The following is a 16,623-nucleotide window of genomic DNA, read 5'->3' as shown; positions in this document are numbered from 1 at the left end:
TCCCGCTTTTTCCCCATATCCCTTGATCCCTTTAGCATTAAGAAATATATCTGTCTCCTTCTTGAATACATCTAATGACTTGGCCTCCACTGCCTTCTGTGGTAGAGAATTCCACAGGTTCACCACCCTCTGAGTGAAGAAATTTCTCCTCATCTCGGTTCTAAATGGCATGCCCCGTATCCTGAGACTGTGATCCCTGGTTCTGGACTCCTGTCATCGGGAACATCCTCCCTGCATCTAGTCTGTCCAGTCCTGTTAGAATTTTATATGTTTCGATGAGATCACCTCTCATTCTTCTAAACTCGAGTGAATATAGGCCTAGTCGACCCAATCTCTCCTCAAAGGTCAGTCCTGCCATCCCAGGAATCAGTCTGGTAAACCTTTGTTGCACTCCCTCCATGGCAAGAACATCCTTCCTCAGATAAGGAGACCAAAACTGCACACATCAACTCCAGATGTGGTCTCACCAAGGCCCTGTATAACTGCAATAAGACATCCCTGCTCCTTTACTTAAATCCCCTTGCAATGAAAGCCAACATACCATTCGCCTTCCTAACTGCTTGCTGCACCTGAATGCTTGCTTTCAGCAACTGGTGTACAAGGACACCCAGGTCTCGTTGCACCTCCCCTTTTCCCAATCTATCACCATTCAGATAATAATCTGCCTTTCTGTGTTTACAATCAAAGTGGATAACCTCACATTTATCCACGTTATACTGCATCTGCCATGTTCTTGCCCATTCACCTAACTTGTCTAAATTATATTGGAGCCTCTTTGCATCCTCCTCACAGCTCACATTCCACCCCAGCTTTGTGTCGTCTGCAAACTTGGAAATGTTACATTCAGTTCCCTCATCTAAATCATTGATATATATTGTGAATAGCTGGGGCCCAAGCACTGATCCCTGCGGTACCCCACTAGTCACTGCCTGCCACCCGGAAAAATTCCTACTCTCTGTTTCCTGTCTGTCAACCAATTCTCAATCCATGCCAGTATATTCCCCCCAATCCCATGTGCTTTAATTTTGCACACTAACCTCTTGTGTGGGATCTTATCAAAAGCCTTCTGAAAATCCAAATACACCACATCCACTGGTTCTCCCCTATCTATTCTACTAGTTACATCCTCAAAAAACTCCAGTAGATTTGTTACGCATGATTTCCCTTTCATAAACCCATGCTGACTTTGTCCAATCATGTTAATGCCTTCCAAGTGTTCTGTTATCACATCTTTTACAATAGACTCTCGCATTTTCCCCACTACTGATGTTAGGCTAACTGGTCTGTTTTTCTCTCCCTGTTTTTTCTCTCCCTTTTTTAAATAATGGGGTTACATTTGCCACCCTCGAATCTGCAGGAACTGTTCCAGAGTCTATAGAATTTTGGAAGATGATCACCAATGCATCCACTATTTCGAGGGCCACTTCCTTTAGTACTCTGGGATGTAGATTATCAGGCCCTGGGGATTTGTCAGCCTTTAGCCCCATTAATTTCCCAAGCACTTTTTTTTACTAATACTGGTTTCCTTCAGTTCCTCCCTCTCACTAGACCCTTGGTTTCCTAACATTTCCGGGAGGTTATTTGTGTCCTCCTTTGTGAAGACAGAACCAAAGTATGTGTTTAATTGTTCTGCCATTTCTTTGTTCCCCATTATAATTTCCCCCATTTCTGACTCTGAGGGACCTACATTTGTCTTCACTAATCTTTTTCTCTTGACATATTTATAGAAGCTTTTACAGTCAGTTTTTATGTTCCCTGCTAGTTTACTCTCATACTCTATTTTTCCCCTCTTAATCAATCTCTTTGTCCTCCTTTGCTGAATTCTAAACTGCTCCCAATCCTCAGGCTTGCCGCTTTTTCTGGCAATTTTATATGTCTCCTCTTTGAATCTAATACTATCCCTAATTTCTTTTGTAAGCCACGGTTGAGCCACCTTTCTTGTTTTATTTTTGCGCCAGACAGGAATGAATAATTGTTGTTATTCCTGCACACGTTCTTTAAATATTAGCCATTGCCTATCCACCGTCATCCCTTTTAGTAAAGTTCCCCAATCTATCATAGCCAACTCTCACCTCATACTTTCGTAATTTCCTTTATTTATATTCATGACCCTAGTTTCGGATTCAACGACTTCACTCTCCATCTTAATGAGGAATTCTATCATGTTATGGTCACTCTTCCCGAAGGGACCCCTCACAACAAGATTATTAATTAATCCTTTCTCATTTCACAATACCCAGTCTAGGATCGCCTGTTCTCTAGTTGGTTCCTCAACGTATTGGTCTAGAAAACCATCACGTACACACTCCAGGAATTCCTCCCCCACAGTATTATTGCGAATTTGGTTTGACCAATCTATATGTAAATTAAAGTCACCCATGATTATAGTTGCACCCTTCTTGCATGTGTCTCTAATTTCCTGTTTAATGCCCTCCCCTACATCTCCACTACTGTTTGGGGGCCTACAGACAACCCCCACCAACGTTTTCTGCTCCACCCATACAGATTCCACATCGTGATTTTCCGAGCCAATATCCTTCCTCACTATTGCATTGATTTCCTCCTTTACTCACAACGCTACCCCACCTCCTTTCCCTTTTTGCTTGTCCTTTCTAAATATTGAATACCCCTGGATGTTCAGTTCCCATCCTTGGTCACCCTGCAGCCATGTCTCCGTAATCGCAACTATATCATAACCGTTAATATCTATCTGCACTCTTAATTCATCTACCTTATTACGAATGCTCCGCGCATTAAGACACAATGCCTTTAGACTTGTCTTTTTAAGATTGCGAGTCATCTTAGTTTTATTTTGCACTATGGCCCTATTTGTTTTTCGCCCTTGTTTTCTCTGCCTTCCACTATTGCTTTTTCCCTCTCTGTCTTTTCTTTCTATCCTTGTTTCCCCCTCCTCTGTCTCCCTGCTCAGGTTCCCATCCCCCTGCCATTCTAGGTTTAAATCTTCCCCAACAGCACGAGCAAACACCCCCGCGAGGATATCGGTCCTGGTCCTGGTCCTGCTCGGGTTTTTTTTATTTGTTCATGGGATGTGGGCGTCGCTGGCAAGGCCGGCAATTATTGCCCATCCCTAATTGCCCTTGAGAAGGTGGTGGTGAGCCGCCTTGTTGAACTGCTCCAGTCTGTGTGGTGAAGGTTCTCCCACAGTGCTGTTAGGAAGAGAGTTCCAGGATTTTGACCCAGCGACGATGAAGGAACGGCGATATATTTCCAAGTCGGGATGGTGTGTGACTTGAAGGGGAACGTGCAGGTGGTTTTGTTCCCATGTACCTGCTGCTCTTGTCCTTCTAGGTGGTACAGATCGCGGGTTTGGGAGGTGCTGTCGAAGAAGCCTTGGCGAGTTGCTGCATTGCATCCTGTGGATGGTACACACTGCAGCCACGGTGCGCCGGTGGTGAAGGGAGTGAATGTTTAGGATGGTGGATGGGGTGCCAATCAAGCGGGCTGCTTTGTCCTGGATGGTGTCGAGCTTCTTGAGTGTTGTTGGAGCTGCACTCATCCAGGCAAGTGGAGAGTATTCCATCACACTCCTGACTTGTGCCTTGTAGATGGTGGAAAGGCTTTGGGGAGTCAGGAGGTGAGTCACTCACTGCAGAATACCCAGCCTCCGACCTGCTCTTGTAGCCACAGTATTTATGTGGCTGGTCCAGTTAAGTTTCTGGTCAATGGTGACCCCCAGGATGTTGTTGGTGGGGGATTCGGCGATGGTAATGCCATTGAATGTCAAGGGGAGGTGGTTAGACTCTCTCTTGTTGGAGATGGTCATTGCCTGGCACTTGTCTGGCGCGAATGTTACTTGCCACTTATCAGGCCAAGCTTGGATGTTGTCCAGGTCTTGCTGCATGCGGGCACAGACTGCTTCATTATCTGAGGGGTTGCGAATGGAACTGAACACTGTGCAATCATCAGTGAACATCCCCATTTCTGACCTTATGATGGAGGGAAGATCATTGATGAAGCAGCTGAAGATGGTTGGGCCTAGGACACTGCCTTGAGGAACTCCTGCAGCAATGTCCTGGGGCTGAGATGATTGGCCTCCAACAACCATTATCATCTTGTTTTGTGCTAGGTATGACTCCAGCCACTGGAGAGTTTTCCCCCTGATTCCCATTGACTTCAATTTTACTAGGGCTCCTTGGTGCCACACTCGGTCAAATGCTGCCTTGATGTCAAGGACAGTCACTCTCACCTCACCTCTGGAATTCAGCTCTTTTGTCCATGTTTGGACCAAGGCTATAATGAGGTCTGGAGCCGACTGGTCCTGGCGGAACCCAAACTGAGCATCAGTGAGTAGGTTATTGGTGAGTAAGTGCCGCTTGATAGCACTGTCGACGACACCTTCCATCACTTTGCTGATGATTGAGAGTAGACTGATGGGGCAGTAATTGGCCGGATTGGATTTGTCCTGCTTTTTGTGGACAGGACATACCTGGGCAATTTTCCACATTGTTGGGTAGATGCCAGTGTTGTCGCTGTACTGGAACAGCTTGGCTAGAGGCGCAGCGAGTTGTGAAGCACAAGTCTTCAGCACTACAGCCGGGATGTTGTCGGGGCCCATAGCCTTTGCTGTATCCAGTGCAGTCAGCCATTTCTTGATATCACGTGGAGTGAATCGAATTGGCAGAAGACTGGCTTCTGTGATGGTGGGGATATCGGGAGGAGGCCGAGATGGATCATCCACTCGGCACATCTGGCTGAAGATGGTTGCAAACGCTTCAGCCTTGTCTTTTGCACTCACGTGCTGGACTCCGCCATCATTGAGGATGGGGATGTTTACAGAGCCTCCTCCTCCCGTTGTTTAATTGTCCACCACCATTCACGACTGGATGTGGCAGGACTGCAGAGCTTTGATCTGATTCGTTGGTTGTGGAACCGCTTAGCTCTGTCTATAGCATGTTGCTTCCGCTGTTTAGCATGCATGTCGTCCTGAGTTATCACTGTACCGCCACCTCTGGTACATCTGTCCTGCTAGTGGGACAGGACATACCCAGGGATGGTGATGGAAGAGTCTGGGACATTGGCTGAAAGGTATGATTCTTGTACAGGTCCCACCTTCCCCTTAACCGGTCCCAATGTCCCAGGAATCTAAATCCCTCCCTCCTACACCATCCCTGCAGCCATGCATTCATCCTGTCTATTCTCCTGTTCCTATACTCACTAGCAAGTGGCACTGGTCGTAATCCTGAGATCACTACCTTTGAGGTCCTGCTTTTTAATTTATCTCTTAACTCCTTAAATTCACCTTGCAGGACCTCATCCCTTTTTTTACCTGTGTCGTTTGTACCAATATGGACCACGACTACTGGCTGTTCACCCTCCCCCTCCAGAATGCCCTGCAGCCGCTCCGGGACATCCTTGATCCTAGCTCCAGGGAGGCAACATACCATCCTGGAGTCACGTTTGCGGCCGCAGAAACGCCTATCTGTTCCCCTTACAATGGAATCCCCTATCACTATAGCCCTGCCACTCTTATTCCTCCCCTCCTGTGCAGCAGAGCCACCCGTGGTGCCCCGAACTTGGCTCTTGCTGCTTTCCCTTGATAAGCCATTTCCCCCAACAGTATCCAAAGCGGAATATCTGTTTGAGAGGGAGATGGCCCCAGGGGACTCCTGCTCTACCAGCCTAGTCCTTTTGCTCTGCCTGGTGGTCACCCATTTCCTTTCTTCCTGCATAATCTTTACCTGCGGTGTGACCACCTCACTGAACGTGCTATCCACGATAGTCTCAGCATCGCGGATGCTCCACAGTGAGTCCACCCGCAACTCCAGCTCCGAAATGCGGTTAGCCAGTAGCTGCAGCTGGACACACTTCCTGCACACATGGTCACCAGGGACACCTGTAGTGTCCATGACTTCCCACATAGTGCAGGAGGAGCATATCACGGGTGCGAGCTGTGCTGCCATGACTTGCCTTAGATTTACACTGCGCTCACCTCTCGGACTCTCCTTTTACACTGCGCTCACCTCTCGGACTCTCCTTTTACACTGCGCTCACCTCTCGGCCTCTCCTTTTACACCGTGCTCACCTCTCGGACTCTCCTTTTACACTGCGCTCACCTCTCGGCCTCTCCTTTTACACTGAGCTCACCTCTCGGACTCTCCTTTTACACTGTGCTCACCTCTCGGACTCTCCTTTTACACTGTGCTCACCTCTCGGACTCTCCTTTTACACTGCGCTCGCCTCTCGGCCTCTCCTTTTACACTGCGCTCACCTCTCGGACTCTCCTTTTACACTGCGCTCACCTCTCGGCCTCTCCTTTTACACTGCGCTCACCTCTCGGACTCTCCTTTTACACTGCGCTCACCTCTCGGCCTCTCCTTTTACACTGCGCTCACCTCTCGGACTCTCCTTTTACACCGCGCTCACCTCTCGGACTCTCCTTTTACACCGCGCTCACCTCTCGGCCTCTCCTTTTACACTGCGCTCACCTCTCGGCCTCTCCTTTTACACTGCGCTCGCCTCTCGGCCTCTCCTTTTACACTGCGCTCGCCTCTCGGACTCTCCTCCCGCCCCCGGACGATGGGCCGAATGGCCTCCTTCGGTGATACTCCAGTCGTGTGACCAGACACTAGGTTAAAACTGCTCTGAGTCAGAGGTGACCTTGTGACTTGGTTTGATAATTGGGTGGGAGGTAGGAGACACAATGGGATAAAGAGTTCGTTCTCTGATCGGCAGGATGTGACAAGTGGATTTCTGCAGGGATCTGTTCTGTGGCCTCAACTCTTCACCACATTTATTAATGACTTGGTTGAAGGAATTGACTGTTATATACCCAACTTTGCAGATGACAGTAAGCAGTGTAGATGGGAGCAGAAAGTTGCAAAGGGACATCGATAGATAGATTAAGTGAGTGAGCAAATTTGGGACAGATGAAGTTCAATGTGGGAAAATGTGAGGTCAATCACTTTGGACCCAAGAAAGATAGATCACAGTATTTTCTAAATGGTGAGAAGCTCGGAACTGTGGAAGAACAGAAAGTTTTAGGGGTCCAAGCACAGAAGTCACTAAAAGGTAGTCGAAAGGTACCAAAAATAATTTAAAAGGCTAATGGAATGTTGGCCTTTATCTCAAGGGGGCTGGAATTCAAAGGGGTGGAAGTTATGTTACTGCTGGTTAGACCTTATCTCGAGGACTGCGTTCAGTTCTGGGCACCACTCCTCAGGAAGGATATATTGGCCTTGGAGAGGGTGCAGTGCAGATTCACCAGAACGATACCAGGGTTAAATTAAGAGGACAGGTTGCATACTCTCGGTTTGTATTCCCCTGAATATAGAAGATTAAGGGGTGATCTAATTAAGGTGTTTAAAATGTTAAAAGGATTTGATCGGGTAGATATGGAGAAACTATTGCCTCTGGTGGGGGAATCAAGAACAAGGGGACATAATCTTAAAATTAGAGCCAGGCCATTCAGGAGTGAAATCAGGAAGCATTTTTTCACTCAAAGGGGAGTGGAAATCTGGAAAACTCTCCCCCAAAAGGCTGTGAATGCTGGGAGACATTTGGAGCTTTCAAGACTGAGATTGATAGATTTGTGTTGGGTAAGGGTATAAAGGGTATTAATAATGTAGTAATACAAGAATCAATACTACAGAAAGCCTGGAGGAGTATAGAAAGTGCAGGGGTGAAATTAAAAAGGAAATTAGGAAAGCAAAGAGAGGGCATGAAAAGATATTGGCAAGTAAAATTAAGGAAAACCCAAAGATGTTTTATAAATACATAAAGAGCAAGAGGATAACTAAGGAAAGAGTAGGGCCTATTAGAGACCAAAAAGATAACCTATGTGTGGAGGCGGAAGATGTGGGTATGGTTCTTAATGAATACTTTGCATCTGTCTTCACAAAAGAGAGGGACGATGCAGACATTATAGTTAAGGAGGAGGAGTATGAAATATTGGAAGGGATAAACATAGTGAGAGAGGAAGTATGGGGTTTAGCATCTTTGAAAGCAGATAAATCGCCAGGCCCGGATGAAATGTATCCCAGGCTGTTGAGAAGCAAGGGAGGAAATAGCGGAGGCTCTGACCATCATTTTCCCATCCTCCCTGGCTACAGGCGTGGTGCCGGAGGATTGGAGGACTGCTAATGTTGTACCGTTGTTTAAAAAGGGAGAAAGAGATAGACTGAGTAATTACAAGCCAGTCAGTCCAACCTCGGTGGTGGGCAAATTATTGGAATCAATTCTGAGGGACAGCATAAATCGTCATTTAGAAAGGCACGGATTAATCAAGGACAGTCAGCATGGATTTGTTAAGGGAAGGTCGTGTTTGACTAACTTGATTGAATTTTTTGAAGCGGTAACAAGGAGGGTCGATGAGGGTAACGCGTTTGATGTAATCTACATGGATTTTAGCAAGGCTTTTGACAAGGTCCCGCATGGCAGATTGGTCAAAAAAAGTACAAGCCAATGGGATCCAAGGGAAAGTGGCTAGTTGGATCCAAAATTGGCTCAGTGGCAGGAAGCAAAGGGTAATGGTTGATGGGTGTTTTTGCGACTGCAAGGCTGTTTCCAGTGGGGTTCCGCAAGGCTCAGTACTAGGTCCTTTGCTTCTTGTGTATATTAATGATTTGGACTTGAATGTGGGGAACTTGATCAAGAAGTTTGCAGATACAAAAATTGGCTGTGTGGTTGATAGTGAGGAGGAAAGCTGTAGACTGCAGGAAGATATCAATGGACTGGTCAGGTGGGCAGAAAAGTGGCAAATGGAATTCAATCCAAAGAAGTGTGAGGTAATGCATTTGGGTGGATACTGAGAGATGTGGAGGAACAAGGGGACCTTGGAGTGCATGTCCACAGATCCCTGAAGGTAGCAGGACAGGTTAGTAAGGTGGTTAAAAAGGGATATGGGATACTTTCATTTATTAGCCGAGGCATAGAATATAAAAGCGGGGAGTTTATGCTAGAACTGTATAAAACACTAGTTAAGCCACAGCCTGAGTACTGCATACAGTTCTGGTCACCACATTACAGGAAGGATGTAATTGCACTAGAGAGGGTGCAGAGGAGATTTATGAGGATGTTGCCAGGACTGGAGAATTTTAGCTATGAGAAAAGATTGGATAGGCTGGGGTTGTATTCTTTGGATCAAAGGAGGCTGAAGGGTCAGCGACTGGGGGGCATAGATTTAACGTAATTGGTAGAAGGATTAGAGGGGAGCTGAGGAGAAATTTTTTCACCCAGAGGGTGGTGGGGGTCTGGAACTCACTGCCTGAAAGGGTGGGAGAGGCAGAAACCCTCAACTCATTTAAAAAGTATTTGGATGTGCACTTGAAGTGCCGTAACCCACAGGGCTACAGATCAAGTGCTGGAAAGTGGGATTAGGCTGGATAGCTCTTTTTCGGCCGGCACGGATACTGTGGGCCGATTGGCCTCCTTCTGCACCATAACTTTCTATGATTCTATGAAGGGATATGGAGCAAAGACGGGGAAATGAAGCTATGATGCAGATCAGCTATGATCTAATTGAATGCTGGAACATACTGGAGGGGCTGAATGGCTTCCTCCTGTTCCTAGTGTGACTAGACACTGGATAAAATCTGCTTCTACTCCGGGAGTGTGTGGACAGTGAGTTTGGCAGTTTTATCTTGTGGTGGCCATGCTGGGTTGAGACCAGCCACCTAACTCATTCCCTGAGGACCCGTATTGCTGACAGACAGAATCTGTGTCACTGAGCCAGGCTCGGGAAGGCAATTGACAGAGTTACATTGAGTCTTACAGCACAGCAACAGGCCATTCGGCCCAACAGGTGTTTGTGCTGCACACGAGCCTTCTCCCACCTTCATCTAACCCTATCAGCTCATTCCTTTCGCCCTGATGTGCTTATCTAGCTTCCCCTTAAACGCATTTATGCTATTTGCCTTAGCTACTCCTGTGGTAGTGAATTCCACATTCTAACCACTCTTGAGTGTTTGTTTCTGTGCAACAGTTTTTGGCTTGCATCCCATAAATGCCCCAAGATGTGGAAGTTAATTTCTGCTAGTTATTCTGCAGGGTTTTATTGAAATTGCAGTGGGCTTTGTTTTTCCAATCTCTTGTTCCTCTGTGGCACCAGCTCTGTGTCCTGTTAAAGGCCAATTCCTGTAAACAATAAGGAATTCCTATAAAAACCTCCTATTCAGTATATTCAGTATGAGCGCACAATCCAGGCTGACACCCAGTACCAGTACTGAGGGAGTGCTGCACTGTCGGAAGTGCTGTCTTTCGGATGAGACCTTAAACCGAGACCCCGTCTACCCCCTCAGGCGGACGTAAAAGATCCCACGGCCACTATTCGAAGAAGAGCACGAGAGTTCTCCCTGGTGTCATGGCCAATATTTATCCCTCAACCAACATCACTAAAAATAGACTATGGTCATTATCACATTGCTGTTTGTGGGATCTTGCTGTGTATAAAATGGCTGGTACGTTTCCTACATTACAGCAGTGACTACACTTCAAAAATACATCATTGGCTGTAAAGCACTTTGGGACGTCCTGAGGTTATGAACGGCGCTGTAGAAATGCAAGTTGTTTTCTTTATGTTCTTTTCAACTGCTAAGTTATTTTGTTGCTTCGAGGGGAGTCACTACCAGTGGATGAATTATCAGTTTATCTTGCACAGAGTACAGTTCCATTCATTACTTGGTATTGGAGCTGTTAATTTGTGCAGTTAATTCAGTTACAGGGAGAGGAATCATTCACTTGTAGATATAAAATGCTATGGAGTGATTTGGAAGAATTTGCTCAGAGAACATATCTCTAGTGCTGATTTCACACAGTCTAGTTTTGAAAGCGATTCGAAAAGGTGTGAGTGCAAACCTCTTTCTTTGTCCACAGGACTGAACGTTTGGCGAGGGATATAATGAAAGATATGGGAGATCACCACATTATGGCCCTCTGTGTTCTCAAGGGAGGTTATAAGTTTTTTGCTGACCTTTTAGACTACATCAAAGCACTGAATCGGAACAGTGACCAATCAATCCCAATGACGGTGGACTTCATCAGGCTGAAGAGTTACTGCGTAAGGATTTTTACCATTTATTGAATTCTTATCTCAGTTGAATACACAGCTGTTAAAATGTAGCTCTGATTTTCCCCTTTCGTTTATTATATCATTCTGGGGATGTGGGTGTCGCTGGCACAGGCGGCATTTATTGCCTGTCCCTAGTTACCCTGAGGTGATGGTAAGCTGCCTTCTCCGTGCACTGCAGTCTGTGTGGTGATGGTGCTTCCATAATGGTGTGAGGAAGGGAACTCCAGCCTATTGACCCAGTGACGATGCATGGCCAAGTCAGGATGGCGCATGACTTGGAGGTGATGGTGTTCCCACGACATTGCTGCTCTTGTCCTTCATGTGGAGGTGGCAGGGGAGGGAGGTGCTGTTGAAGAATCCTTGATGAGTTGCTGCAGTGCATCCTGTAGATCGTACACACTGCAATCACAGTGCTCTAGTGATGGAGAGGATGGATATTAAGCCTTGGGCCAGGGGCTGATATAACTGCTCTGTCCTTAGTATTATTGCTGCATCATCCAGGTCAGTGGTGAATATGCCATCACGCTCCTGACTTGAGCTTTGCAGATGTTAGAGAGACTTTGAGAGGTGAGGAGATGAACCCACTCTTCACAGAGTATCCAGCCTCTGCCCTGCACCTGTAGAAATGGTGCTAATGTGACTGGTCCAGTTCAGCTTCTGATCAGTGGTGACCCCCAAGACGACGATGGTTGGATATTCAACTATGGTGCTGCCATTGAAGGTCAAGGAGAGATGACTGCCTTGTTTGAGATGGTCATTAACTGGGATTTAAGTAGCACGAATGTCATCTGCTACTTGCCAGCCCAGGCCTGGATGTTGTTCAGGTCCTGCGGCAGGCTGGTGCAGGGGCTGTCTCATTATCAAGCGGGTTGTGAATGAGGCTGAACACTGGACTCCTCTGAGCAACCCCACTCCTGACCTTGTGGTGGAGGGAAGGTCATTGATGAAGCAGCAGTAGATTGTTGGACCTAGGACACTGCCCTGAGGAACTTCTGCAGCAACGTCCTGGGGCTGAGATGATTGGACTCCAACAACGACAACCATCTTTTACATCAGGCATGACTCCAGCCACAAGAGAGTTTTCCCATTGACATAGTTTTACTAGGGCTCCTTGGTGCCACACTCGGTCAAATGCTGCCTTGATGTCAAGGGCAGTCACTCTCACCTCACCTCTGGAATTCAGCTCTTTTGTCCATGTTTGGACCAAGGCTGCAATGAGGTCTGGAGCCGAGTGGTCCTGGCGGAACCCAAACTGAGCTTCGGTGAGCAGGTTATTGGTGAGTAAGTGCCGCTTGATAGCACTGTCGACGACACCTTCCATCACTTTGCTGATGATTGAGAGTAGACTGATGGGGCGGTAATTGACCGGATTGGATTTGACCTGCTTTTTGTGGACAGGACATACATGGGCAATTTTCCACATTGTCGGGTAGATGCCAGTGTTGTAGCTGTACTGGAACAGCTTGGCTAGAGGCGTGGCTAATTCTGGAGCACAAGTCTTCAGCACTATAGCCAGGGTGTTGTTGGGGCCCATAGCCTTTGCTGTATCCAGTGCACTCATCTGTTTCTTGATATCACGTGGAGTGAATGGAATTGACTGAAGACTGGAATCTGTGATGGTGGGAACCTCAGGAGGAGGCCGAGATGGATCATCCACTCGGCATTTCTGACTGAAGATTGTTGCGAATGCTTCAGCCTTGTCTCTTGCACTCGTGAGCGGTACTCCACCATAGTTAAGGATTGTAAACAATTTTACAACACCAAGTTATAGTCCAGCAATTTTATTTTAAATTCACAAGCTTTCGGAGATTTTCTCCTTCCTCAGGCAAATGTTTCAAGATCTCCTTGAAGCCTACGCATTTATACATATTGAACAATAATACATGGTGTTTACAGACTGCCCCTGCAACTGCCCGTTGCCAAGGCAATCACCGTGTTCAGACAGAGAGGTGTTACCTGCAGAACCTCCGAATACACATTCAACAAAAAAACAAACAGGGAAAAAAAACAGAGAAAAAAAAACACAGAGAGAGGCAGAAACATCCGGAAGGCAGAGAGAGCCAGCAAATGACCCATTATATTAAAAACAGATAACATTTGTTCGCTGGTGGGGTAACGTGTAGCGTGACATGAACCCAAGATCCCGGTTGAGGCCGTCCTCATGGGTGCGGAACTTGGCTATCAATTTCCGCTCGACGACCCTGCGTTGTCGTGTGTCTCGAAGGCCGCCCTGGAGCACGCTTACCCGAAGGTCGGTGGATGAATGTCCATGACTGCTGAAGTGTTCCCCGACTGGGAGGGAACCCTCCTGTTTGGCGATTGTTGCGCGGTGTCCGTTCATCCGTTGTCGCAGCGTCTGCATGGTCTCGCCAATGTACCATGCTCTGGGGCATCCTTTCCTGCAACGTATGAGGTAGACAACGTTGGCTGAGTCACAGGAGTATGAACCATGCACCTGGTGGGTGGTGTCATCTCGTGTGATGGTGGTATCTGTGTCGATGATCTGGCATGTCTTGCAGAGGCCACCGTGGCAGGGCCGTGCGGCGCCGTGGACGCCGTTCTCCCGAAAGCTAGGCAGTTTGCTGCGAACGATGGTCTGTTTGAGGTTGGGTGGCTGTTTAAAGGCGAGTAGTGGAGGTGTGGGGATGGCCATAGCGAGGTGTTTGTCCTCATTGATGACATGTTGAAGGCTGCGGAGAACATGGCGCAGTTTCTCCGCTCCGGGGAAGCACCGGACGACAAAGGGTACTCTGTTGGTTGCGTCCCGTGCTAGTCTCCCGAGGAGGTCTATGCGATTTTTCGCTGTGGCCCGTCGGAACTGTCGATCGACGAGTCGAGCGTCATATCCCGTTCTTACTAGGGCGTCTTTCAGCGTCTGTAGGTGTCCATCGCGTTCCTCCTCGTCTGAGCAGACCCTGTGTATTCGCAGGGCCTGTCCATAGGGGATGGCCTCTTTGACGTGGTTAGGGTGGAAGCTGGAAAAGTGGAGCATCGTGAGGTTGTCCGTGGGCTTGCGGTAGAGTGAGGTGCTGAGGTGCCCGTCTTTGATGGAGATTCGTGTGTCCAAGAAAGAAACTGATTCTGAGGAGTAGTCCATGGTGAGCTTGATGGTGGGATGGAACTTGTTGATGTTATCGTGTAGTCTCTTTAGTGATTCCTTGCCGTGGGTCCATAGAAAGAAAATGTCGTCGATGTATCTGGTGTATAGTGTTGGTTGGAGGTCTTGTGCAGTGAAGAAGTCCTGCTCGAACTTGTGCATGAAAATGTTGGCGTATTGGGGTGCGAATTTGGTCCCCATGGCTGTTCCGTGTGTTTGGGTAAAGAACTGGTTATCGAAGGTGAAGACATTGTGATCCAGGATGAAGCGGATGAGTTGTAGGATGGCTTCCGGAGATTGGCTGTTGTTGGTGTTGAGTATTGATGCTGTCGCAGCGATGCCGTCATCGTGGGGGATACTGGTGTATAGTGCCGAGACGTCCATCGTGGTGAGAAGTGTTCCTGGTTCAACTGGTCCGTGGGTACTGAGTTTTTGTAGGAAGTCTGTAGTGTCACGACAGAAGCTGGGGGTTCCCTGTACGATGGGTTTCAGGATGCCCTCGATGTATCCAGAGAGGTTCTCACACAGGGTTCCGTTGCCTGATACGATGGGACGTCCGGGTGTGTTGGCTTTGTGTATCTTTGGGAGGCAGTAGAAGTCTCCCACGCGGGGATTACGTGGGATGAGAATGCGTAGGATGCTTTGAAGGTCTGGATCGAAGGTCTTGATCAGTTTGTTGAGCTGGTGGGTGTGTTCTTTGGTCGGATCTGCGGGTAACATGTATTATTGTTCAATATGTATAAATGCGTAGGCTTCAAGGAGATCTTGAAACATTTGCCTGAGGAAGGAGAAAATCTCCGAAAATCTCCGAAAGCTTGTGAATTTAAAATAAAATTGCTGGACTATAACTTGGTGTTGTAAAATTGTTTACAATTGTCAACCCCAGTCCATCACCGGCATCTCCACATCATAGTTAAGGATGGGGATGTTTATGGAGCCTCCTCATCCCGTTAGTTACCTGATTCTTTACCATCGCTCATGACCACGTGGTTGGGCTACAGATCTTTGTATCAGAACTAATCCACTGGTTGTGGGGTCGCTTAGCTCTGTCTCTGGCCTGCTGCATGTGGTGTTTTGCTGCATGTAGCCCTGTGTAGTTGCTGCACTAAGTTCCTGCCTCATTCTAAGGTATGCCTGGTGCTCCTGACACACCCTTTACACTCTCAATGAACCAGGGTTCGTTTCCTGGTTTGATGGTGATAGGAATGAGGGATATTCCTGGCCATGAGGTTACAGATTGTGCTGGAATACAATTCTGTTGCTGCTGATGGCCCACAGCGCTTCATGGATGGTCAGTTTTGAGCTGCGAGATCTGTCCTTAGTCTGTCCCATTCAACACTGTGACAGTGCCACACGACACGAGGGAGATCAGACTTTGCCTTCACAAGGACTCTGCGCTGGTCACTGTGGTGGAAAGACGTGTCTGCCACAGGTAGGTAGGTGACAGCGAGGTCATGTGGGGTTACCCCTCGCCTGACCGTGCCCCCACCTCTGGGACAGGGTGTAACCGGGGACAGTGATGGAGAAGACTGATGTGTGGGCTGATAAATGGGATTCTACGTCAAGCTGTTGCTCATCTGTGTCAGGTTGGGAACCAAACCCCAGGTGTTTGAGGAGGAGTTTGCAGGGATGATTGGACTGTGATTACCTAAGCCTGATCCTGAATTGATGGCTGGGTCATTTCCCATCGATCCACTGATTGTCTCATTATTGAACAATTGTTTACTGGGTGTTCGGACATTTCAGAAGATACTAAGAATCAACCACATGGTGTGGGACTGGAGACTGGTGTCGGCCGGACTGGAGACTGGTGTCGGCCGGACTGGGGACTGGTGTCGGCCGGACTGGGGACTGGTGTCGGCCAGACTGGGGACTGGTGTCGGCCGGACTGGGGACTGGTGTCGGCCGGACTGGGGACTGGTGTCGGCCGGACTGGGGACTGGTGTCGGCCGGACTGGGGACTGGTGTCGGCCGGACTGGGGACTGGTGTCGGCCGGACTGGAGACTGGTGTCGGCCGGACTGGAGACTGGTGTCGGCCGGACTGGAGACTGGTGTCGGCCGGACTGGGTGAGGGATGACTGGTTCCCTTTCCACAAGGACACCAGTGAACCAGTTGGGATTTTACAACAATCTGGCAGCTTTCATGGTTTTTTTTATACCAGCCGCAAATCACCAGATTTATTGAATTCAGTTTCAGATCTTGCCTGATCGAATTTGAACTCTCAGCCTCTGGGCTTCTAGTCAGATCCTGTCGCCCAAGATGTGACAGACGCTGTCAAACCAAGGTCGACAGTGTAGGTCACTGCAAGGGTCCGTTTGCCCAGAATCCTCCATTCATTGCTTTATTTGTCACTTTGGAGGGAGGAGAAAACTCAATCCATTCAAAAACTTCTCGCAACACAAGTACTTCTTGATTAAAGTGACATTTGCTATCCAGTTGATGCAAACTTTTTTTTTGAAAGGTTAGGTGGTTTTTGAAGGTTCCTATTGTACATGCTT

The 16,623-nt window shown here is 47.8% G+C and overlaps 1 protein-coding gene across 2 annotated transcripts in view; it reads left to right on the top strand.

Moving 5' to 3' along the window:
• hprt1 (hypoxanthine phosphoribosyltransferase 1) overlaps positions 1–16,623 on the top strand; it is a 67,774-nt gene that overhangs the window by 14,730 nt on the left and 36,421 nt on the right. For both annotated transcript variants that reach the window (XM_067997349.1, XM_067997348.1), the window contains exon 3: positions 10,831–11,014. In XM_067997349.1, the coding sequence (XP_067853450.1) occupies positions 10,831–11,014 (184 nt within the window). The remainder of the gene's footprint in view (positions 1–10,830; positions 11,015–16,623) is intronic.

The sequence above is a fragment of the Heptranchias perlo genome, chromosome 15, assembly GCF_035084215.1.
Source record: "Heptranchias perlo isolate sHepPer1 chromosome 15, sHepPer1.hap1, whole genome shotgun sequence".
Taxonomy (NCBI): Eukaryota; Metazoa; Chordata; class Chondrichthyes; order Hexanchiformes; family Hexanchidae; genus Heptranchias; species Heptranchias perlo.
This window is presented reverse-complemented; position numbering and strand designations above follow the sequence as displayed.